This window comes from Manacus candei, unplaced genomic scaffold, assembly GCF_025592945.1.
Source record: "Manacus candei isolate 608988 ecotype Guabito, Panama unplaced genomic scaffold, ASM2559294v1 h1tg000015l, whole genome shotgun sequence".
NCBI lineage: Eukaryota > Metazoa > Chordata > Aves > Passeriformes > Pipridae > Manacus > Manacus candei.
In genome coordinates, this window is record NW_026138063.1 from 11,848,145 (window position 1) to 11,870,918 (window position 22,774).

At 44.9% G+C, this 22,774-nt stretch overlaps 1 protein-coding gene across 2 annotated transcripts in view; it reads left to right on the forward strand.

Annotated features, from left to right (window-relative positions):
• CCDC50 (coiled-coil domain containing 50) overlaps positions 1–22,774 on the forward strand; it is a 42,522-nt gene that overhangs the window by 13,137 nt on the left and 6,611 nt on the right. The window contains exons 2-11 of one of the 2 annotated variants that reach the window (XM_051782163.1): positions 5,036–5,098; positions 6,411–6,534; positions 10,902–10,992; positions 13,616–13,715; positions 16,931–17,635; positions 19,148–19,254; positions 19,827–19,871; positions 20,402–20,506; positions 21,380–21,459; positions 22,484–22,581. In XM_051782163.1, coding sequence (XP_051638123.1) covers positions 5,036–5,098; positions 6,411–6,534; positions 10,902–10,992; positions 13,616–13,715; positions 16,931–17,635; positions 19,148–19,254; positions 19,827–19,871; positions 20,402–20,506; positions 21,380–21,459; positions 22,484–22,581 — 1,518 coding nt within the window. The remainder of the gene's footprint in view (positions 1–5,035; positions 5,099–6,410; positions 6,535–10,901; positions 10,993–13,615; positions 13,716–16,930; positions 17,636–19,147; positions 19,255–19,826; positions 19,872–20,401; positions 20,507–21,379; positions 21,460–22,483; positions 22,582–22,774) is intronic. The other variant, XM_051782164.1, reaches the window with a different exon arrangement.

Sequence of the window (22,774 nt, forward strand, 5' to 3'; positions counted from 1 at the left end):
ACCTCTTGTCGAGACACTGCATGTTCCACACCACCCATTCCTGGGTGTTACCTACCTCTTTGTCACACACTTGAATATCACTAACAACATGTAAGGCTGCCTTTGCTCCTCTGTTGTGGTTACCTTACTCTGTTTGAAGCAGTTTGGTGTTTGAAATGCTGAGGTATGGAGCTGAGGTAATGCTGGAGAAAGCTAGTGAGGCAGGTGGCAGAATATAAAAAGGACAAGGTTATTTAATGTAATTTTGCCAAGTTCTGTACCTAGGGACTTCCTTATCTTTCTGATAAAGGCAGGGCTTGCAGCCAAGCTTGCAAGAGCCGCAGATGCACTCATGCATGGAAAGGTCTGTTTTCAGAGTGAACTACCATAGGAAAAGACCTTTACTTGGAGCTTGCAGAGAGGCTCTTGAGGATCCCTCAAGCAACTGAGCTCCCTCTTCCATGCCACTGCATGAATTTTGGACTCCACCACTGTTGCAAAGGATGATGCTTCTGCCCTCATCCTCCCCTGCTGGCACCTCTGCTGGCTGTAGCAGCAGCTGGGATTTCTGGGTTGGCATTTCTTTTATTGACAGCTGTGCCAGAAGCGGGTATTCCAGGTCTGCTCCCTGCTGCGCCAAGGCTGATTGGCTTAATCAGACTATGGTAAACCTGTTGTGAATGTTTCACGCTTCACTGGACTTGCCAATTGTAGCTGCTCTGATTGCACCCCTGCTGCTTGTTTGACTGCCTGATGGCTTCCAGCCAGGGCCTGGGGATGGGAAGTCAAGTTGATTTGCAGCAGTGAAGGTAACTTTAATCTTACCTTTCATTTTTTAGGCGTACAGTTAGGGAGTAATGAAATGGATTTCTTTTCCCTCAATACGCAGCCTCTTGGAGAGGACAGTTATGAGTCTCTGTTGTCATTGGGGCCATCCTATTTCTGAGCACAAACCCAGTGCACGTAATACCTAGTAATGAGTGTGCTGGAGCCACACTGAGACTGGGCAGGGGATGAGGACTAGTGCTGATGAAATTCATTTCAGAACATGCCTGGCTGGTCCACACTTCCAATTATTCACAGTTGCCTCCTTGTTGGATGTGCATCTTCAAGGACAGGAGGGTTGGTTTCCTTGGCCTCACTTGCAGCTGCTGTCATGCTTGACTTGGTGCCATGGGTGCTGGGTCTAGTCTTGAGGGAGTGCTCTGCTCTGCCACCACCCCCAGATTTGCTAGGAAGTTGCAGGTGTCCCCCATCTCTTGCCACTTGGCTGTTTGACAGTGCTTCGTTGTGTTCATAATAGGATGTTCTCATCTTCCTTTGCACATTGTTCTCAGGCTGATGGGACTTGGGAATAATGTGCTCAGATGAGCTGGAGTCAGCCAGCCCAGCCAAATTTCTGACAGTGACGAAAGGTCTTCTTGTGCTGTCTGCCCTGCCAGCAGCTACAGCAGCACAAAGAGAGGGCTGTGTGCTTGAGCCGTCTGTTTGGGTTTGTAAGAGTGGCTTAACGGGAATGTGTGTGCAGCCAAATGGCTTCTTCAGCAGTGCATAAATAAATGAAAATGTGTGAGCAAACCCAAGGCTTGCTGCTGCCCCACCAGTCTGCTCCTTGCTGTGTCCTCTGTGAAATGGGGTCACTGGGGAGCCCCGACACTTGGGACCTTCCATCATGCATATCACTGGTAACTGTCCAACTTCCCTCTCTCTCTGTACTGGATCTTGATGGGTTAATATCACTGTTTTAAGACCCAACCTCTGTGTTTTTGTCTAAGCCCTACAACTTGGGGGCTCATCCCAGGGTGTTGTCCCACTTGCTTTGACACTGTGTGGAGACAGGACAGGCGGTGGCTGGGCATGGACTCAGGTCTGGGTGCTGCGTGACTGTGTTGGCACTGCATCTGAGCTCGGTGGCTTTGGGTTAGGAGCTGGGAATTGCACCAGGGAAGGTGGTACCCAGGGCTGTGTGTGCTTCCTGGCCCAGGCACTGAGCTCCTAAACAGGAACCTTGGTCCCTGCTTTGTGTCTCTTAACATCCAGCAACTTTGAGCGGTAGTCTGTAAGAATTGGGGATCTGAGGAGTTTGTTTTGATTGTTTCTTTGGAGACCCATAGACTACTTCCAACAGATCTCTGGAGGAGCAGCTAGAAGAAGCAGGTCCATCTATGCAACACAACAGTATATAGACTTGGCCCTCTTATTTTGAGTCCATGCTTTCTTTAGGAAGTTTTTAGTGGCCCATCAATCCAAAAGGGTTAAACAGTCCTTGCTGTATTGTAGGAATAAACCTCACTGGAGGGGATCAGACTTTCCTGTGGTTGGAAGCAGCAGTGTCCTACCACAACCCTCCCACTTTCTCAACAAGCATGTTTCTGTCAACATGGTTTTTCCCAAACAAACAGTGTGTGTGTCTGGGTGTGGGTAGAGTGGAGTAAAAAACCAAACCCCTGAACTCCTCCTATGCACGTGTGCCTCTCTGGGGAGGATGGAGCAAAGGTCTGCAAGCACAATCAGCAGCATGAATGACAAGGCAGAGCTCTGGAGTACCACAGGGATCAGGGCAATGTGTGAGCCTGTGCAGAAAGGAGTTAAGAAGGGCTGGGATGCAGTCTTATAAGCATTTCTTACAGCAGTGATCTTTATGCAAAAGAAAATGTAGCTCTGAAATGTTCATCCTTGTTCCTGTGCTGCCTGCCTTGTCTTGCTAGTACAGCTGTTTGGGCAGCTGTGCAGTAGACTTGCTCAGAGACCTATTGCAGTTAAAAATAACACTGCCTTCCCCTTCTCTTTTGTTGTTTTCCTTTTTTTTTCCCTTTTTTTTTTTTTTTTAACAGTCAAGAGCAAGTGCTGCTTCCTGAATACATAATGGTAATAGCACAACCCTAGATTTGGGCAGACTGTGGCTCTGTGTTGAGGTGTCTGCTTAGCTCCAAACTGATAGTAGGGCTCAAACCTCCAAGTTGGATATCCCTTTCCAGCAGGCCAGATGATGCTTCTTGTAAGCAGTAGGTGGTTGTTCCACGATCATTCTAGGAAGCTGAAGTAGTATTAGGGACCCCAGAAATCAAGTCTCTGTGGCCAAGATTCCCCTACCCTATCCCATAAAAATATGTTTATGACTGCCAAGCACCCTGGGTTTGTCACCTGAATAGAGTTGCTGCCTGCAACCCATCTGTGGCTTTTCCAGATCTGTGGCTGAAGGCAATGTTTCTTTCTTTGTACACAAATGCCCACTTGGAAGCATTTCAGTGCTATTTAGTGTTTCATATAGTCTTTCTCTTTTTAAAAGAAGTTGCAATAAAAAAAGCTAGCAAAACCGAAACCTTAATTACACAATCCAGAATTGTACATGCTTAAAGTGAGCCACTTTGGGATCATATAACCATAATCTTTGTCCTCATCTCCACCCTGCTGCTTGTCACTATCCTTCCCTGGAGCACTGCTCTGGCTGTTAGGAGCTCTTGTCATCTCTAAAACACCCTTCAATAAAGAAAGACTCAACAAAAAATTCCATTGAATATGATAAAACATTTATCTGACCTCTTAGCGCACACAACTCGAAAGTCTTCATGATATTTTGTGAAGAAACCTGGGTGCAGAGGAATGTCTTGTTGCTTCCCTAGCAGAACTTGAATGTGAGAAGCGGGAAGGCTTGTGGCTCAGGAAAATGTGGCTACTTTCTCATTTCCTTGTTTTTTCCACCCTTTACAATGATGGAAATATTTTATCTTTTCCGTCTCTGAAACCTTTCTTAAGCAGAATCCTCGTAAATTCCCCTTGTACTTTTGGTACATTCTGGGGGTTTTGGGGTTATTTTCATTTTATCTTCTAGGCTGTGCCTGTGCTCTGCTAAAGAGAAACCTTGGTCTTCCCCAGAGGTTTGCCCATGGAGCACAGCAGCAGGGGTTTGTACTTCCCACAGTGGCTTCAGAAGCACCTCATAGTCTTCTGCTTTGTGACCTGTGTTTCAAGTGGGAGGTATTCCCCTCTTGGGTCCTGTTAAGCTTCTTAGCTTGTCATATTGAGGGGAAAAATAAGTAACAGACTTCTCCAGTATAAATTTTTCAATGCCACTTCCTTAAACTCCCCTTGAAGCAGGCAGAAACCCCATGAGAAATGGAGTCCCATCCTGCAGTTTAGGAGCACAGGTTGTCTTTGGTTCACAGAGGAGCTGATGTGTGCCTAGCACCAAAAGGCTGAACCAGATGCTGTGTGTCTGTCCCTGTCCCAGTAAGTATGTGACTTGAGTTTTGTTGGCCCACTGCATATCAAAAGTTAAAAAGACACACTGGTGTTTTTCTGCAGTGTGGGTAGAGCATTCCCTTTTGCAAGTTCAAGTGTGAAAGTGATAGGCATTGGCAAACATCTGCTACTTTCAGACTGGTGCCAAAGGGAGTTTGTCCTTTTCCTCTTTTGCTTGTCTCTAGGTCATTTTCAACATCTTTTTAAGAAGCTGTACTTATTATATGCAGCCCCTAACACTGTGTTTGATCCCATATCTGGGTCCTAGGTACAAATCCAGCATCTGTACTTAAAAAGTCAATGAAGCTTACAAGAAACATCTATAAAATGATGCCTGAACTGGTAGAAATGCCTTGCAGGGAGAACCATGGAGCTCAGTCTGCTCAGTTCCAGAGGGGTGGCAGTGTGCATGTACCCTTTGTGCCATGAAAATACTGTTCCCTGACTCTTTAATCTGGCAGAGAAAGTCACTGTAATCACAAATGCTTGCCCTTGTTTTCAGTTGAACACAGTCATCATGGGCAGGGTATGAATTTGAATGGAATACAGGTTTGTACACAAGATCTGATCCCAGGGTGGCATGGGCAGTTCTGTTCTTGAAGTGGAGGGGAGAGTGAAGAAGGCTTTTTATGCCAACAGGGACAAAGAAGTGCGTGCATGCAAAAATAGACATGAGCGAAGGAGGGGGAAAAACACAAGTCCAGAGAGCGTGTCAAAAGTCTGTATATTCCCCTGACTCCCACAGCTCTTCTGATGTGTTTTTGCATTTTTTTTTTTCTGATACTAATTCTCTTTACTTTGTTTCCCTGTTCAGTATGTCGAGACTTCGCTATTCTGGAAGATCATACCTTGGCCCATAACTTACAGGAACAAGAGAGTAAGTAGCAATAACGTTGAGAACAAACTGAAGCAAACTTGTCCCAACAGATAACCCAGCTTTATTTGATTTTGCTAAGAGAAATGCTTCCTGCATTTATTCAATTTTTATTCTTTTTAGTGGAATACAGTTTATTATTGCTGTCTTGACTGTCCTGTAACGCTACACTGCCTTCTGCTCCAGCTCACATTGTACCCTAGAGATAGTTGCATTTCATGTTTCAGTTTTGTGCTCTCCTTTAGAGTTGAGTTTGTTTATGCCGTTTGTGATAAAATTGTATGTAGGAGTGCACTTGAGGTTTTGTTGCTGTGCAAGGTTTTTAGAAATGACTAGCAATTTTGGAAGCTTCAAGTTTTATAGGCTGACCTGAAGTACCACCAGAAGAGGTCTGTTTGTTTACTTATTTCAGAATTGCCTGTGTCTGCCTTTCGAAAGGAGGCTTCCTTTTCAGATATTTTGAGGTAGGGCAGCTTTTAAACCCTAGAAGTGTTTAAAAAGGAGAAAAAAAAGTACAGCCAGGAACTTCAAAGTGACAGGTTCTTTTTTTTTTAAATGATTTTTTATATGCTTATCTGTTACTTTGGGAATGTTTACGTTGCAGTTTCAGGTGTGATGGCCTCTAATCAGCTTCTCACCAGTTTGGTGTTTGCCAGTACTAGGTGCTAATGCCATTCCAGCGGTTCCACCAAGGGTGCAGCTGGAACCTGAAACCACTGAATTAAAGATGACTCTCTGCTGCAGCTCACATAGCCATTTTTTCTTTCAGGCAATATCCATATATGGTAAAGGCATCACAGTAGTACTCAGTTGCTCTGTTGCTAAATATAAAGGTAGTGAGATTTTTGGAACCAATTATGCTGGGAGTGAGAGGAGTTTTCTTCTCTAGAGGTTCTTGAGAACAAATTAGGGAAGCATCCATCAGAAGTGCTTTAGGTTCAGCTCATCCTCACTGGCCTCTGGTGGTCCCTTCCAGACCCAATTCATTCCCTTAGGGTGATTTCCCATCGTCAGAAAATGAAATTCAAAGCCCTCAAAACATTCTCTATAAACCTGGATGTGTTAAGATATGCAGATCTTGTTTTGGTAACAGAGACACGTATACAGCCCCCGCAGTGCTAAAACAAGGCAATCTCAAACTGTTAGCGTAATTTCAGTTCAGGACTTTCCCACCTTTAATGATGCTGCCTGGTGTTCCCCTGCCAAGATCCATCTTCCTCTCTGGCCTGGAATCTCCCTCCCACTTGGTTTATCTTGTTCACGCAGTGAAGTTCTGCGCGCTGATTTGAGGGTTCTTGTCTGTGTTTGTTTCCAGTTGAGCATCACTTGGCTACAAATGTTCAGCGTAATCGTCTGGTGCAACATGACTTGCAGATGGCCAAGCAACTGCAAGAAGAGGAGGATAAGAAAGCACGTGCTCAAAAACACCAAAAAGACTTGTGAGTTTGTGATGGAGCTGTTGAAATGGGAGTGCTAGTTCCATTTGGTCAGAGCACTGAAATCAGCTGCTTTGATTTGACAGTACCTGGGGTTCAGGTTCTGCTTTTGTTTCCTTTTTTCTTTGGCTGTCCATTGCTATAAAAGTATTAATACTAGGCACAGAGTAATGAGAACAGGGTGGAAGTAGATGGTCCTGGGGCCCATGCTGGCTTATATTCTGTTGCCTGTCCATGAGGGGGAGTCTCCCCATTGTACTGCTCATTGGCAAAATGGAGTAACTTGGCCACTTATGTTGACCTTGTGCGGGCTGAAGTCTGAGAAAGAAGGAACCATGCCACATAAATATAGTGTTACAGTGAATTCTCTCTCTTGTGAAAATTGCAGATATTGATGTGTTTGTACTGGTGCCTGGTGAGTGCTTTTGAGGAGCTGGGTGTCCTGCTGCACTGAAAGCCCATGCTTGTGCTTGCAGATATTCAGTGTGAAGTGACCTGGAAGGGGAAACTGCTGCCCCAGGGTCACTTGGTGGGTATGGGTGTTGGGGACAGGCCTTCTTTTGCAGTCACTGACTTCTGTAGCAGCTGTGGGAGGGTGTTTAATGAGTGATCCAGTTTGCTCTGCAGGTTTGCTCAGTCCCCACACAGCACATCGAACCCTGTGGTTTGGCTTTCTGTGTGCCATAACTCTCAGCTGTGGAGCTAGTGTGGAAATGGAACGTGGCAGTGCAGGGCAAAACAAACTGTACTTTCCAATCCAGAGTGGACTTGTAATGCATGAGATGTAACAAATGATTTTTGTGACAGATCTCAGCCAGATCCTGCTGGTGAGAGATGGCAGGATGGGAGTCACTGCAAATGCAGGACCTGCGAGGCAGGATGCATCTCCCAGCAGTTGTGCTGCCTCCAGGCTTGTCTTGTGCTCTGGGATGCCACCCACCAGGTACAGCTGGTGGTGGATCACAAAACCTGGGTGGCTCATCTGGCAGGGACAGTGATGAAGCAGAAGAGCTCTGTGTTGCAGATGTGTGAGATACAGGACTGGCTTCAAAGCAGTGGCTCATAAAAGCTTTGAAGCTGGAGCATAACAGATCAGCCATTGTTTTCAATGTTCCCAGCACACTGAGGCAACTCTGGGTAGATACATATATATCTCTCAAGTCTGTGGTTTTTTTCCAATAACTTTGTCTTTATTACCAGTTAGAGTCGTGAGTGTGTAAATGACAACGTAAAAATTAATTTTGTATGGCAGAGGTGATTCCTCTTTGTTACTTGCTGGGAGCTGCAAATGATTTTCTTCTTGTAGGACTCTGTAAAATGGGATTTACAAACTTTGTGAGCCAAGGCACAGGCAGAACTGCTGATGCAAAATGTTGTGTCAGCAGCAGTTCTGCTCCTGGAAGCATGAGCTCTTCTGCAAGAGTAGTAAAAGAAGTTGGAGGCATCCTTTTGTAATTGGATCTTTTTCTTCCTCAATTCTTTGTATGTTCCCACTCCTCCTTGTCTAAAAGTAGCATATTCTGGCAACAAAATAATCCTCGCTGTTGATGCTTTCTGTATTGTGTAGGTCAGTTTGACACTGCAAGGTGATGGGAGAAGTAAGGAAGTAAAAGTAGGGGGTCTTTAGAAACAGGAAACATACAAAAGCTCTTCAAATTTGTGGGCTTTCTTCTGTCTTTCAAATCCTAAATTTTCTCAGAAAGACTTTGTGAAGATAAATGAGAGAATAGAAATAACTTTTTTCTTTTTAAGAATTCAGGGAAGCATCAAACCTTATTTTTATGCTTCTTTAAAAGCATCTCTCACATCTAGCTGAGCAGCCTGCACGCTGCTAAGTGTAGTAGCAAGATGACTAAAATAAAATAGTGTGAAAATATGTCCTTTCCCCATTTTGCTCCCAGTGCTGTAATGGTTCTGTTGTATTAATGTAAGCTAGTTCCTTTGAATAATTCCCTTAAACATTTCCTTTTTTTCCCTTATCTGGCAACAACTAGTAGCTACAATCAGTGTGTATGGTAGGGAGGTTTCTTATCACACAGATTTTTGGGTGTTTTCTCTTTTTTTTATAAACTGATGTAGAGTTTTCCCAACACTTTTAACACTGCTGCAGCTCAGGAAGGAAAAACACGTAGGTGGGATGTTCAGGAAGGGTGATGTTTATGTTGCTCTGGCTGATTTCTGGGGTCTGATGGGCACTTGAACTCACACTAAAGAAACTGAAGAATGAGAAGGGCTGTCAAAGTTCTTTAACCTCTTTTCTTATGCTCACTCAAGTTAACAGAGGGCTCTTGCCCTCTGCTCCTCGTGGCTTCAGAACATGGCTACCACTTCTACAAGCAAACTACAACAGATGATTAGCTGTTTCTGTGTCCTGTTTGTCTGTAATAAGATGTATTTTAAGTATTTAGCAAGTCAGTTTGTGCTGATGAACTTGGCACTTTATCTCTGCTCACAGGTGCCAGGGGAACTGGAGACGTGCAATGCCTTGATGTGTCTGACCTTTCTAACTTGCTTTCTACCTGAATTCACGTCCTCAGAGGCTGGGGTCATAAGGGATCCACTATCAGGCCTACTGGCAGCCTGCCCCCTAGGATTTGCTTATTCAGCTATTGTTTTGCTGGGGGCTGTGGTTCTTTGCTGGGTGCCAGGTTTGCCAAGGTCCCTTTATATAAGGCAGGTTCAAGAACTAGAGTTGCTGCTGTGTGAACTCTTGTGCCTTTGAACAGATCTCCCCCCCAGAGTAAAATGAAACACACACAGGCACATGCTAAAAATACCAGGTTTCATTACCTGGATGAAAGAAACTGATGTCCTGAGATGTTTGACCTATTAATAACTCTAGCCCGATTGCAGGTCTGCTTCCATGGAGCAGTTGATAGAAATAAAGAAGCTTCTTTTCCCTCCTGCTGCATGTACCTTTTTGTTCCTTAAGACAGATGAGTTGTTTCTTGGTGACATTAATCCTCTAAACCCTCTTGTTGCAATGTCCTTCTTCCACATATCCACCCCTTCTGCTTCTCTCATTCCTCACTTTTTGTAAAAGAAGGCTCTGTGGTGCCACTGACTGCTCCAGCCATGCCACGTTTCTTGATTTTGCAACCTAAAGTGTTTATCTGCACTTGAAACTATTTTGACTTCCTTTGCTCATGTCCTAGACTCTCCTGCAGTCCTTTATCTCCAAGTTCACTAGGTTGTTTCTGCCCAGATCCTTGCTCAAGCCTAGAACTAGTTGCTTCATCCCATGCAGCACAACTTTGACACAGCACAACCTGCTTCTCTCGAATTATTTGCTTGTCTTCCCTAATGTGCTCTTGGTAGCCTTCCCATCACCTATCTGATCATTGCCACTGTGTTCTTCAACACATTGTATTCTAATAAAACAGGCTCTGCCTGTTGCTGTTCCCATTTTTGTCTCCTCCTATGCCTTGCCTTTCAGTAGTTGCAATTGCAGGGATTGATTTTTCAGACCTGTTTAAAGCTAGTCTTTAGCTCAATTTAAACAGTGCTGAAAGAGACAATTTTAAATCTTTTTTCTCAAATCCCCCAGCCCTTTTCTGAGTTGCCCTAAGGAATCATAGGCCCTTCTTCCAGCCTGTTTGCTGGACATCGGAGCATGCTGCACTGTCCTTGCAGATGCTTTTGCTGTGATGCCCATGAAATACAGCCTTCTAGGTCTGTCTACACAGCCAGAACTCTCCTGTCTCAATTACTCTGGTATCTCTTTCCCCAGTTAATGCAATCTTGTGTTCCTGCGTCCGCACTGGCAGGGTGGAGATGGCTCCCTCCCCCCACCTTCTGACGCATGTTGCTCCCTCGCCTCTTGGCACTGGTTCTGCTTTTGTGTCTCATCCCACCTCAGCTGCATTTCTCATCATTACTGAACTGCCGCCTCCAGCCTCCACTTGGCCTATGTACTGCATTCCTGCACTTTCTTCTTCTTGGCTTTCACGTGAAAACCACTTACCAGGTATACCTGTGTTAACTGTACCCCTGAACCCCTCCTTTGATACCACACATACAGAAACTCAGCAGAATTAAACTGTTTGCAGACTCCTAAGTGCTACTTTGGCCTGCTCTATTTTGTGGTACCTACCTCCTTTCTTAGCAAACTGTAGATGAATCTGTTTTCTTTTGCTTTATAGTCTTTGAAGGTTTTGGGAAGTATTTTCTAAATTTGGTTAGCAGTAGGTACAGAGAGTCCCCGTCCCTGGTGAGAATTCATAGGCTCTGCAGTAACACTGAGTAATAATCCTTTTGTGTAAATCAGATGGATTTTTTTTTTTTTTTTTTTAGCTCTTTTATCCCTTTCTTCAGGCTGACTGATGCCTGAGGCTTCAGCTGCCTGTAATCCTTGTCTCCTTACCTTCTAGGGAACGACAGGACTGCGAGATCGCTCAGGAAATCCAAGTGAAGCTCACATTTGAAGCAGAGGAGCGCCGCAGGCAAGAGGAAAAAGACGAGGTAACCTTTAAAGCTGCAGGGATGGCAGGGCTATTTGTAACAGTCCTTTCAGGTCAGGCATTTCTTGGCCAGTAGCCACAGGAGTTGGCTTGCATGGTGGCAATCCTCATCCTTGCAGATCTCTGTATGCAGGGAGATTTTTAGGGAGTCCTGTTACAGGAATAAGATACAGTCATAGTCCTCACACTCAAGGGTCACAAGGATTGTTGGTGCCAGTGGCTTTGCTAATGAAGAAGGCAAGTAATAGGTAGGTCTTGTTGAGGTGTTCATTGCCCTGGCGTAGAAAGTTGTAATGGTTTATGCACTCTGAGACCTGCTTGCTTTCTCAAATGCAAGAAGATAGGTACCACTTTTGGGAGAATCTTGGATCGTGATTTCTTTGTCTTTGTTGCAAAGATTTCAGGAGGACTCTCCACCCAGCCATCCACTTCTGGCTTCTCAGTTCTTCAGTTTAGTCTTTCACAGCCTGAACACCCTGTTGTAGTTTCTTGCCAGCAAATTCCTTTTGTGATTTCAGAATGTTACTCTGCTGCTGCTGAGCAGTTGCGAGTGGGCAGTGTGGTTTGTCGATGGTGTTCAAAGGATTTGGCTTGTTGATCACCTTATTGGGTCAGCCTGTCAGATTGGGTTTTAAGAAACCCACAGAGTAGAGGAACACCTGTGTGAGCGTTGCATGTGTCCCCATTTTTGATTACAGATGGTTTCCTGAGAAGTCTGAGTAGTCTCAAGATGCTTAAGAGGCACTTGGTGGCATTTTCTGTATAGGAAGAGCTTGGAAACACAAAACTGCGTTTCCTGGAAGAGCCTGAAGTAAGAATCTGTCCTTACCTGACAGATGCATCAGTTTGCTTGTGCAAGGCTTAATTTTATTCTTGTACCACTAATTCCAAGCAAGTATCGAAAGGCTGTCCAGGCAGATGTGGAAGGGCTTGGCTTCCAAGGGGAACTTGTGGTAGTGGGGTGGGAGGAACACTTAGGTCAAAGAATTTGTGCTATAAAGGTGACAAATCTGTCTTATTTTTATCAGGAAGGTGAAGGAGATGCAAAACTAATGTTGGCTTGGGGAATTGCACCTTTCCCTCCTGCTTTATGTAGAGAGCTGCAGGGATGTCAGTGGTCTGACAACTGGTCCTTCCCACTTGTCAGCCTGCTGACCATCTTGTGCTCTTGGGAGCAGTCTTCAGATGACTGTGGATTAAAGCAATGAGAAGTCATAAATATTCCCTCTCTTCATCTTGGTACATGGGAAGTCCCCGAGTGTGGCTGAAATGTAGCTGTGGACTGAGGCAGATCTGGTCTGGACCGCAGGGTTTTCAGATGAAGCTCTAAGCCTGCCTGCTTATGAATCCCTTTTGTAAGGAGTGGTTTGTGTGGATTTGCAAGTCCTGAGCTGTCTCAGTCCTGGAGATAATGTGCTTAAGCATATATATTTATAGATTTACTGTACTTGCTAGAAGAGGTTAACCTTGTCAGGAGAAAGAGGTTTTGTTTTGGCTTTTTTTTTTTTTCCTGAAGAGTCTGTGGCATCCTCAGGTCCTCCACAAAGCTGGCTGTTGAGCAGATCTTATCTGAATCCTGAAATAATAATTTGTACTTGAACAGCCGTTCAATGTCTTCCAGTGCAGGCTTTGCTCTGGAGGGTGTTGACTCTCAGTTTGCATTTCAGTGATGCCTTTCCTGCCCGCAGTGTCCACTTTACATGCATGGCTCTGTAAAGGTTCTGAGGATTAGGAAGGCTTAAATGAATAGCATCCAAAGGGCTAGCATGCCATGCTGGTATCTGCCAGCTTTGCTTCCTGGCTTCAAACTGGCTCCACTGATTTGCAATCTTCTGGACCCCAGATGAGCAAACCCCAGGGAACTGTTTGTGGTTCCGAGGCCTTGTTGATCCATTAGTCATCTCGAAGGAAAACCAATTAGGAAAATGGAGTGCTTGTCTCTTTGGCGTATTTACCAAAACTGTGACAGAAGACAAATGGCTGCAGTCCCCACTGAGTTCTTGCCTTGTGCCTGGCTCGCTCTTCCTAATATCCCTTCGATTTTCTTTTCCTTCAGTCTCTGTCTGTCAAACTGATGCATTTCTCTGCCTGGCATCCTACAGTCCCTGCAAATTACAGCCAGTGTGAAGCGAGGTTGTGACTTACTGTGGGAACTCCTTCCAGTCAGAAGTGCCTTCAACTAGAGGCAGCCTTAGCCTCTGTTTTTCTTTCCCTGGCAGAGTGCAGGGGGCAGATCCAGCCCACTCCTGTAAGTGGGTGTGCACTTCTGTGACTTCTAAATCCTAGTTGAAATCCTGGGCTTGCACAGGTACTCCCTTTTGCCCTGCTTTGGCTGTTTGGGCCAAATGTGTGCAGGGGGAACAGGAACCTGTGAGTCTGCCATGGGGTTGGAATTTCCATGGTGGGCTTGGGTGAGGTTGAATACTGGTTGCTGAGATGGTCCCTTGTGTCATCCACTAGGTTGAAAGCCCTATCCCACCTACGGGTTGAATTTGAGTAATGTTGTTGCCATGTCTAAAAAATTAAACTATCGGGATTTTAATAATTGAATAAAGAATTTGAATAAAAGAATCTGGAGATAATTTCGGCGGTGATTTTATGTCTGTTTTCTCCCATCCCTGCAGGACATTGCCCGTCTCCTCCAACTGCAGGAAGAAAAGAAGCGCAAGAAGCACTACCCAGAGTCCCAGGGCTATGAGGAGAGCTATTATGCAGAAAATGGAGGTAGGTTTCTACTAGATAAAAGGTCATGGCAGGATAGGTGAACCTGGTGATCTGGCGACTCCATCTAGGAACTTTCCCTTATACTACAGTCCTGTATTGAGCACTTTAGCATTACATTAATTTCAAGGGTCAGAATCATTGTTTTCTCTAATTAGGAAATATTTAAATTAAAAAAAAAAAAAGACAGTTTTATAATTTTTGTTGTCCTAGAAAATGGCCTGGAGGACAGGGGTAGGGTGTGTGGTGTGTGTATGTACGAGTACAGCCATGCATTCATGTTTTAAAAGGGCTTGTGGAAAAAAACCAGTAGTTGATAATCCACAGTTACTGCTGTGTAACACCCAGTGTGTGGGGGAGGAATGTCGATGCAATTCCGTGCTTGCATTTGAAGAGAAACAGTTCTGTGTGCTCATTTGTGATGCTGGCACGGCTACATAAAGGAATAAATGCTGCTTCATGGAACTGTGTTTCAAAAATAGCTCCTTGCAGGTACGTATCCAAGCAGTAAAATTAGCACAACCACTTTGAATGACTTACTGAAGAACAAGGTCATCTCCACAGAGTGTCTCTGCTGTGATTATCATCTGGGACTGTACATTGTGGAAATTATATGATCCACAGCGCTGTATTGCTTTCTCTCGGTCAGCTTTTGTGATTGAATACAGACCTTCTTTAAACTGGGAGGAGAGAATCAGGGTGTGTTTAATTATGGAGCAATCTGGGGATGGCTTTGCTGTGCACTGGTGGTGGTTCCTGTGTTCTTCCTTCAAAAATGTGGTGGGAAAGATGGGTTGCTTTTGATTAACAGATTGTGAAGATGAAGATCAAACCTCTTATTTCTCATTTTAACATCAATGCCATTGACAGTTTTCAAGTCTTGCGTTTGAACTTACACAAGTTAGGTTCAATTTGGAAGATGTTCAAAGATAGACAAAGAAATACAAAGCAGTAAGTGCAAAGCAGTAACCAAGTGGAAACTTCATGACCACAAGTCATGCTACATGTACAGAGCTGGGAAAAAAAGCATCTTGGAGTTCTTATGGCCAACCCACACTTCAGGTTTTTAGAATTAAATGGGACAAGTCTCTGAAAAAATACAATGTAGGTAATACTGTTGCCATGCAGAGATGGTAGGACAGTATGGATTTTTATGACAAATCAGCTGACAAAAATTTATCTGCATCCAGGAGTCACATGGATCAGGACTGTTGCTCCAAAGCAGTCTGAACTCTTTAAAAGTGGAAAAATAAACATGAAAAAAAGCAGAGTTCCTCCCAGAAGTGTCTGTGCCATGAAAAACATTTTTGTATTCACTCAGTCACTTGCTGCTTGAGGGAGTAACACCAGGATCCAGAGAGTGTTTACACAGCCCCTTCAGAAGGTGCTTCAGGAACCAGCACCTGCTGATGAGTTAAACGCCCTGAGATACCCCAAAACCAAGTCTTTTGCTTGGGTTGTCTGGCATGGTTGTGTTACCTGCAGCAGTCCTTTCCCAGTGTAGCCATGCTTTGCTCTTTTGTGTTCTGCTCTCTGCTGCTGTATTTATTGAGCTTTCCTTAATGACAAAATTGAATTAATTCTTAGACCCTTGTTAGTGTTGTTCAAAAACTGGCTCTTGCTTTCAGGCTCTGGTCTCCGTTGTTCAGTAAGTCAGATTGTTTTATTGGATATTTGTTTTCTGTAAATCATATGAATGATCTAACACAGGAAAAAACCAACCAGTTAAAAACCAACCACAGCAGTTCCTGTTACGGTTCTTGGACTTCTAAAAATACACCTGTTTTGGATAAAAGTCATACAGATTTGTTTTCAAGGTGGATTTTCTGTAGGCTGTATTTTTGCTGGCTCTGGAAAAGTTTTTTCTGAGTAGAATGCCTTGAAGGGAACATTCAGTTTTGGTGTGGGGTTTGTTTGTTTTTTTTTTTCCCTGAAATCTAGATGGATTGTAAGGGAGGCAGAGCTATTTATTAAAACAGAATGTAGTTCATGTGCAGTGAAATCTATTTTAAATATATTTAGATACTATAAAAGAAACGTCTTGGCAGCTGAGGAGGAAAGTCTGCTGCTGCTGGGGTTTTTTTCCATTTTTTGGGTGGAGGTTTGTCTGTGTAGTTCTGTTTCAAATCAGACTCTGCTTTGAGGCCTCTTTTTTTGTTTTGAAAAGCTGCTGTAGAGAGATAATCATTCACTCAGTGCAGTGATTTTTCTTAGCAAATTGGTTGATTGGAAAATAAATCAATTAGTAGATTGTAAAGAGGCAGACTGTTGCATCCTCCTACCTGTTTCAAGTTTATTACTGAAATTAAGAGCAAAGAAAATCTCTACCTGTTTTCTGGAAAGCACAGAGGAAACAACCCCACCGAACTGCCAAGTAAGTGGCTTTTCTAGCTACATTGCTGAGGTCAGGAGCTTCTGTTTTGTGAATTCTTATTCTGCTCTTAAATTTCCATAACCCTCTCTTTATTCAGAGCTGAAACTTTTATTTAGGCAGTATAGAAGTACAGGACCTGAAACTTCTGGGTCTGCAAGAGATATATGACATCTGTGGTGGAAGATGTTTGGATGCTGCAGCTATCCATCATTCTATTCTTGCTTTTAAAGAAACAAAAATCCTATCTCTTGTCTCCTTTTCTGCTTTATGTGGGTCTTACCCCCATCAGTGAAACTAATGAAAAAACTTGTGCCTGAAGGCAGGGCAAGGCACCAATGTTTATAAACCAGGATCCAACCTTACCCTTCTGCTTGGTCCCTCCTGGCCTTACATCCCCTGTTGCCTCCCAACCTTACCTGCATCTTGTGCCTTTCTTTGCGAGCCTTTCTCAGGTGGTTTCAGGATCCTGCAGCAGTGATGTGTCATCAGGAGATGAGCTGCTCTCTTGGCTGTTTTTCAGCCCCAGTTGCATTGTTAAAAGTCATTTGTCTCTATATTGGCTTGTCCTTGTCTAGGAGGTCTCAGACACTTTCAGGCTGGACCTGTGCTTTCTGCTCCAGCCTTGTTGCCTCCTGTTCTACCCTGCTGCCATTTCACTCTACCCCCCGTTGTATCCTGCAAGCATTATCTGTCCCTGTTATTTTTTCTGACCCCATCATGCTTTACCTGCGTTTTCAACTTCTTGCATCAAGCACCCTCATTTGCCTGCTGCGAGTCTGGCCTCAGAACCACCATTAACCCCTGCACCACTAACCCACTCGTTGTTTGTCCCCCCGTTGCTCAGAGCACCCCTGGCGTGACCCCAGAGAGCAGTTTTCTGAGCCTCACAGGGCACACAGTCATGACAGGCGCAGGCACCACCAGAGAGAGCACAGAGGACCTCCCTCACCTTTGGCCGACGGTGCCTCCAAACACGGGCGTTCCACCTCGGAGGATCGTCGGAGGTCTCCTTACCTGAGAGAGACCAGCAGTGGCCATCAGCAGGAGTGGAAAACAGCCAGCCAGGAAAGGTCCTGGAGACATCCTAGCCTTGATCTGGAAAGAGAGGCTGAGCACGGTGCCTGTGATCACAGCCATAGCTGGGAGCTGCGGGAGAGGAGGACAGCTGCCCGGGAGAAGGGTAGGAGACCTCTCAGTCTTGACCTGGAGTCGAAGCATGGACTTGCAGATGAGGCACAGCACAGGAGAAAGCCCCCAAGGCAAGACAGAGAAAAGCACCTTCCCCTTCTTGAGTTGGAACTGGAGGCTGAGCAGGAAACCTGGCATCAGGGCGGCGGCCGGGTAGTGCGCCCTGAAAAACACAAATCTCGCCATCGGGGTCACTCATCACACAGGATGGCACATGATGAGAAGCTCCATGATGGTGAATTTAGAGATGATCGTAGAAGGAGTGAGGCAAGAGACTGCAGAAGGGCAGGACAGAGGACACGTTCCCCATCCCCACGTGCTGTGACCCAGGGGAAGGGTGGAGGCTGCCAGCGAGACTCAGGTAACCAAGTGATGGGGAAGGTGTATGTATGTGTGGGGATGGACCTTTGTGTGCCCCATACTGGTATCTGAAATATGTGTTGCTTCCTTTGAAGATGCTTGTCTCCACTATCTACCTGCAATGTGTACACAGTTAATCCTGTCCAGGTTTCTCCCCAATTTAGTGGGATTCTTCTTATCCATAAATGTTCTTGCTCTCTTTATGTCCTGATGTTCCATGGCATTGGAGAGGATGAGGAAGAAGGTATTGTTGGAAATGGTGCCCTTGCTATCCTGTGTTTTAAGAAAAAAGCCCTCCTCACTCCTCCCCAAAAAAACCCAACCCAACCAACCAACCAACAGCCAGCTTTTGTTTTCATGATACATTTTGTGCAGTGGTCTCGTTGCACAAGAGAAAAAAAACCTAACAAACCCCCAAATGTAAGGATTATGCTTATCTTTTGTTGAGATGCAGGACTGTAAGTGAAAACACTTTGCTAAAGCACTAAAAAAACCAGCAATTTTCATCCACTTCTTATTGAAAACCCTGCTGGCAACTTAATCAATTAATTTTGGGCAAAGTTCAGTAGTGGCACTCGGTGTCTAACTGGGCTCTGTTTGTAAGATGGGGTTCTAACCAAATTCTGTACAAGTGGAGTTTTCTGGGAAATGTGTACCTGTGTAGTTCTTGTTCAATAATACTTGGGGAATGGGGGCTTTAGAGATCCAGAAGCATCTTTCTGCTTTTAAAGCTACACTGGAAGTAGGGGGGATCTAGTGAAAGTAGGAGACTTGGATCTGTGTCTGTAACAACGTGAGGAAACTTATGCTTAAAACCATCTAACTAATATTCCCATGGGTAAGGTGAGGATGATAATGGGTGTCTGTCTCTGGAGATACTGGGGCAGTTATTCTTCCTCCTCATAATATGAAAGCCTTCCTTGGGGAAGTGGAAGGTGTTAATCAGGTTTATCTTTAAAATAACAAAACTCTTTACTCAAAGCCAGAACTGAATATCATATGAATTTTAAATATGCTTACTTGACTGTTTTCTCATTGAATTGTAAAATTCGTCGGTCATCCCAAGGAAGAAATAGTCTGAAATCTCATGTAAGCCTGTCCCAGGCAGCCTTTGCAGCCCATGCTACTCCAGCAGTGCGTTCAGAGTGCTGTGCTCATAACAGATGTTGGGCTGCTCTCTGCTGCCCAGTTTTGCCAGTGTATCTGTATCAAGGCATAGTGTGACAATTCTTTTGCTAGCATCACTGTCATCGAATACTTCAAGGGATGTGGTCTCTTCTGCCATATAATTGCATTTGTTGTAAGGCATGGTGTATCAGGTATTTCTGTGTGCACAGAGAAACCTTCCTAAGGTGTGTGCTGCACCTCAGCTAAAGAAGCTCTCAAACCAGCTGTGTGGCAGGTACAATGTCGTCGTGGTTCTCCTGAGGGGGAGCTGAAGAGAATGTGGGTGTCCTTACCAAAGCATGTGGAGAATGCTTGAGTTGATTGTTTTCCTCTCACAATTCTGTAGGCACTAATTTGAGGGGGATGAAACAAACCATGTATGATGCCCCCCGAATGGAACAGGAGTTGTCTGATGCGGAGATTGCTCGGAAGCTGCAGGAGGAAGAGCTCCTGGTAAGTTGAGGGGATGCATTAGTCATCTCGAAGGAACTCAGGTAGCCAGCAATGACAACTTTAATTTGTAAACCTTTTATCTATGAGAGTGACTTTAAGACATAAAGTGCTACTGTGCTTTCCAGTAATTATCTTTGTCTTCCATACACGCACATATGGAGTGACAGCTGGCATCCACCCAGTAAGGACCTATTTTTTTTAAATAAACACCCCAAAATTAAATTACTGAAGCAGAGTGATATTAAATTAATGTTTCCAGGCAGGTGAAGATGACCTGTAGTCAGTGTGGCCAGCCCAGAAGTGAGACAGACCAGTGCCCATCTTTGAGAAGAGAGGACAGCAGAGTTGGAAATCCATTGTGATGTGCCTTAGCAGATACATGAGGACAAATTTCAGCTGAAAAGCTGAAATGACAGTTTATTGTTGGGTTCTAAGTATATTTGGGGAGGATGGTTTTGTATTTGTATGGGCACCTACTTGCCCTGCCAGTAGGTTAATGAGTATGAATAATTCAGAGATGTTACTCTTTTGTCTCTGTTTTTTCTTCTACCATCTTTTTTTCTTTTCCCCAGGCTAATGAGGCAGATCAGAAGGCAGCTCAAGTAGCCCAGGATGAGGTGAGCAACAAGTAAAATATTTGTGGAATTCCTTTGCTTGTGGAAGCTGCCAAACACCACTTGTTCCCTCTTACCCTCTAGTTGTTCATTTCTCTCCTTGTAGGGGAAGCTTAGAGCTCTAATGGGGTTTGCTCCTACCTGAGTTTCATGTATATGCTCAGGCTGGCCAAGCAGACAGCTGCCTGTTGCAACCATGACAGAGGAAGGAAGTTCATGGTTCTGTGAGAGCATTTCTTTTCTGAGCCCCAGGGGAGACTATCCAAGATACTGTGAGATGAACCACCTCCTCCATTAAGGGAAAGGAATAGGGGGCAGAAAGTCTCTGCAAATGCAGTTCTGGCAAATCAGGGATCTGCTGGGCATGCTGCATGATGTCTGTCTTAATTTTGCCCTATCACTTGATTTCTGATCACAGATGGGTGAAGTCCTGGATTTGCACCCTTCCCATTAGCAACTGTCCATGGGAAAGTTATTCAAACTCACAAGAGCAGTAAAAGTATCTGAGGCACTGTCTGTGTTTTCCCTTCTAGGAAATTGCTCGACTGTTGATGGCTGAGGAGAAAAAGGCTTTAAGGAAAGAGAAAGAGAGAGAAAAGTCTTCCTTTGAAAAGAGGAGGCATGATCAAGATTGGAAGGTATGTCAAGCTTCAGGAGACACCACAGATAATGTTATTCTGATTTCCAGAGGGAGGTGTGCGTGTGTGGTGAAAGCAAAAGGTGGTGATGCTTCCAAAGGGTCTTGCTGTTTATTATTCAAGTACTTCCCAAGACTTTTGGAGCCACCTACTTAGTTAGATGCTTTTGGCATCTGGCCTGGGAGATTGGCACTAGATGTCACAGCACTTTGTGGCCTTCCTGAAGCGCTTTCAGTCCTCCTGGTGCAGGACCTTCCCTCTGCTGAAATCCTGACTGTAGCAATAAAAGCAGTAGTTGGATCTGTTTGTATAAGGGCACTGCAGATGCTTCAGATGTCACTCTGCCTCGTAATAAAATTGGCTGTGTAATGAAAGTACTGAGTCTATTTGCCTAGGTTTTTGCATGAGTGATAACAGAAAGGCTTGGCTAGCCAACATGGGAGAGGATAGGAAACAGATTTCATGGTCTGCACTGGTGAGGTGCTAAATGGGCCGTTGTGTCAATCTTGGGGCCCGATGGAGGTATCTTTGTTTTCAGCCTCCTTACTGTGTTTAAGTGGTTGCAGGAGCACAGCTGCGTGCAGCTGGTCCCTCAGCCCAACCATGTGCACAGTCATTACACACTATGTTTGACCCCAGCTTCAGGATGGTCCCCGAGAGCTGTCACATATTTAGCACAAAAATTGAGTTTGGCTCAGCAAGGCTGAGTTTTGTTTACTGGAAACTAGTCCTGGTACTGGCATTTGCACGTCTGGCTGTAGTTAATCATACAAACCAAGCACGAAAGGGCTGTGTGGAGCTGTGTCAGGCTCAGTGCACTGGTGGGTTTCTTGCAAGGCACACAGATGAACAGATTTCCCTCCTTCCCATCAGCCTGATGCAGGCGAGTCCACGCGCTCAAGGTCAAGAGAAGGGCCTGAGACTCAGCGACACAGAAGCGACAGGTCTTCAAGGTGAGCTTGAACTGGCTGGCAAAAATGGGGAAATGCAACTGGGAAGCTGCTGAGAAGCTGAATCCTGGGGAGGAGTTGTGGGATGACCAGCCTGACCCACCCAGGAGGGAATTGGTGGAGTGTGGAGATTTTAGCACTGAGAAGAGATGGAGGGTACAGAGCTCGTGAGGTGTTTGGTGACATGCGTCACTCACTGAGCTCATGGCATTTGTCCATATTGGTCTCCATGCCTTGTGCTGACAGAGATTGATGAGCTTGTGCAATGACATTTGTTAAATGGCAGAAAAACATTGAGAGGGTTAAAGAGCTTCTGGGGATGTGAAAACAAATGTCATATCTGGGCAGGAAGGAGTAATCACTATGCATTTGCACAGCTGCTCCCTTGTGTCTTTGCTCCCAGTTAAGCCCTGTACACAGCTCCCACTGCTGCATGTGGACACCCCCTGCAAGCAGGTGCACTGTGCTTTGGGGTCCCTCATCCCAAACTGGGAACATGCTGTAGCTCATTGTTGCTTCTGAATCTCTTGATACTCTGGCTCAAGGCCCCTCATGAGAGACTGGGCCCTGGAAGTGACCCCATTGCCTTTGATTTCCATTCCAGAAAGGAGCCTAGAAATTCTTGTTGAAATTGCAAAAGAAACAACAGATAAGGTGTGAGACTGAAGAGAGATCATATTAAAATACTCTGGGACTAAAGCTGGGCAAGCATTAAACACTTCAAAATGTTGCTCTTTTGAGTGAGGTTTGCATCAGTCTTCATGATGGAAATTCTTTATTTCCTGACAACTTGAAACCATTATTAAATGAAAGAGGTGCAGGAGAAGCAGTAAATGCTCTGCATTTCTTAATGCAGAAACAGTAATGGGCTGTGCTCAGAGGAGCTGCTCTGCAGGCGGGAAGTCTGGGCCAGGCACAGTTTGCATCAAACTGACAGCGACAGACCAGACAGCTGAGATGTTCCTGTTGACACACTGTTATGCCTTTGAGCTATTTCCCATCACTCCTTTTACCCTGTGCTTGGCAGGTCACAGCCTCTCCTCGATGACTTTGAACACTCTCGATATTACACAAGCCAGCCCAGCCCCTTGCGCCAGATCCCCAGACCTGAGCACTCTCCTAAAGGTAGGATCAATCAATCCCAGGGCTGCCCCAGCTCTTGGGTTGTTGTGAGCTGTTTTACTCAAACAAGCAGCCTGCAAGACAGAGTATTTAAAGGCAATGCTAATAGAAACAAGGAGTGCATATTATTACACCAGCAGCAGGTGATGCTGGTCAGTGTTTGGGGCTGTACTTGCTGAGCGTGTTGCAGGCTGAG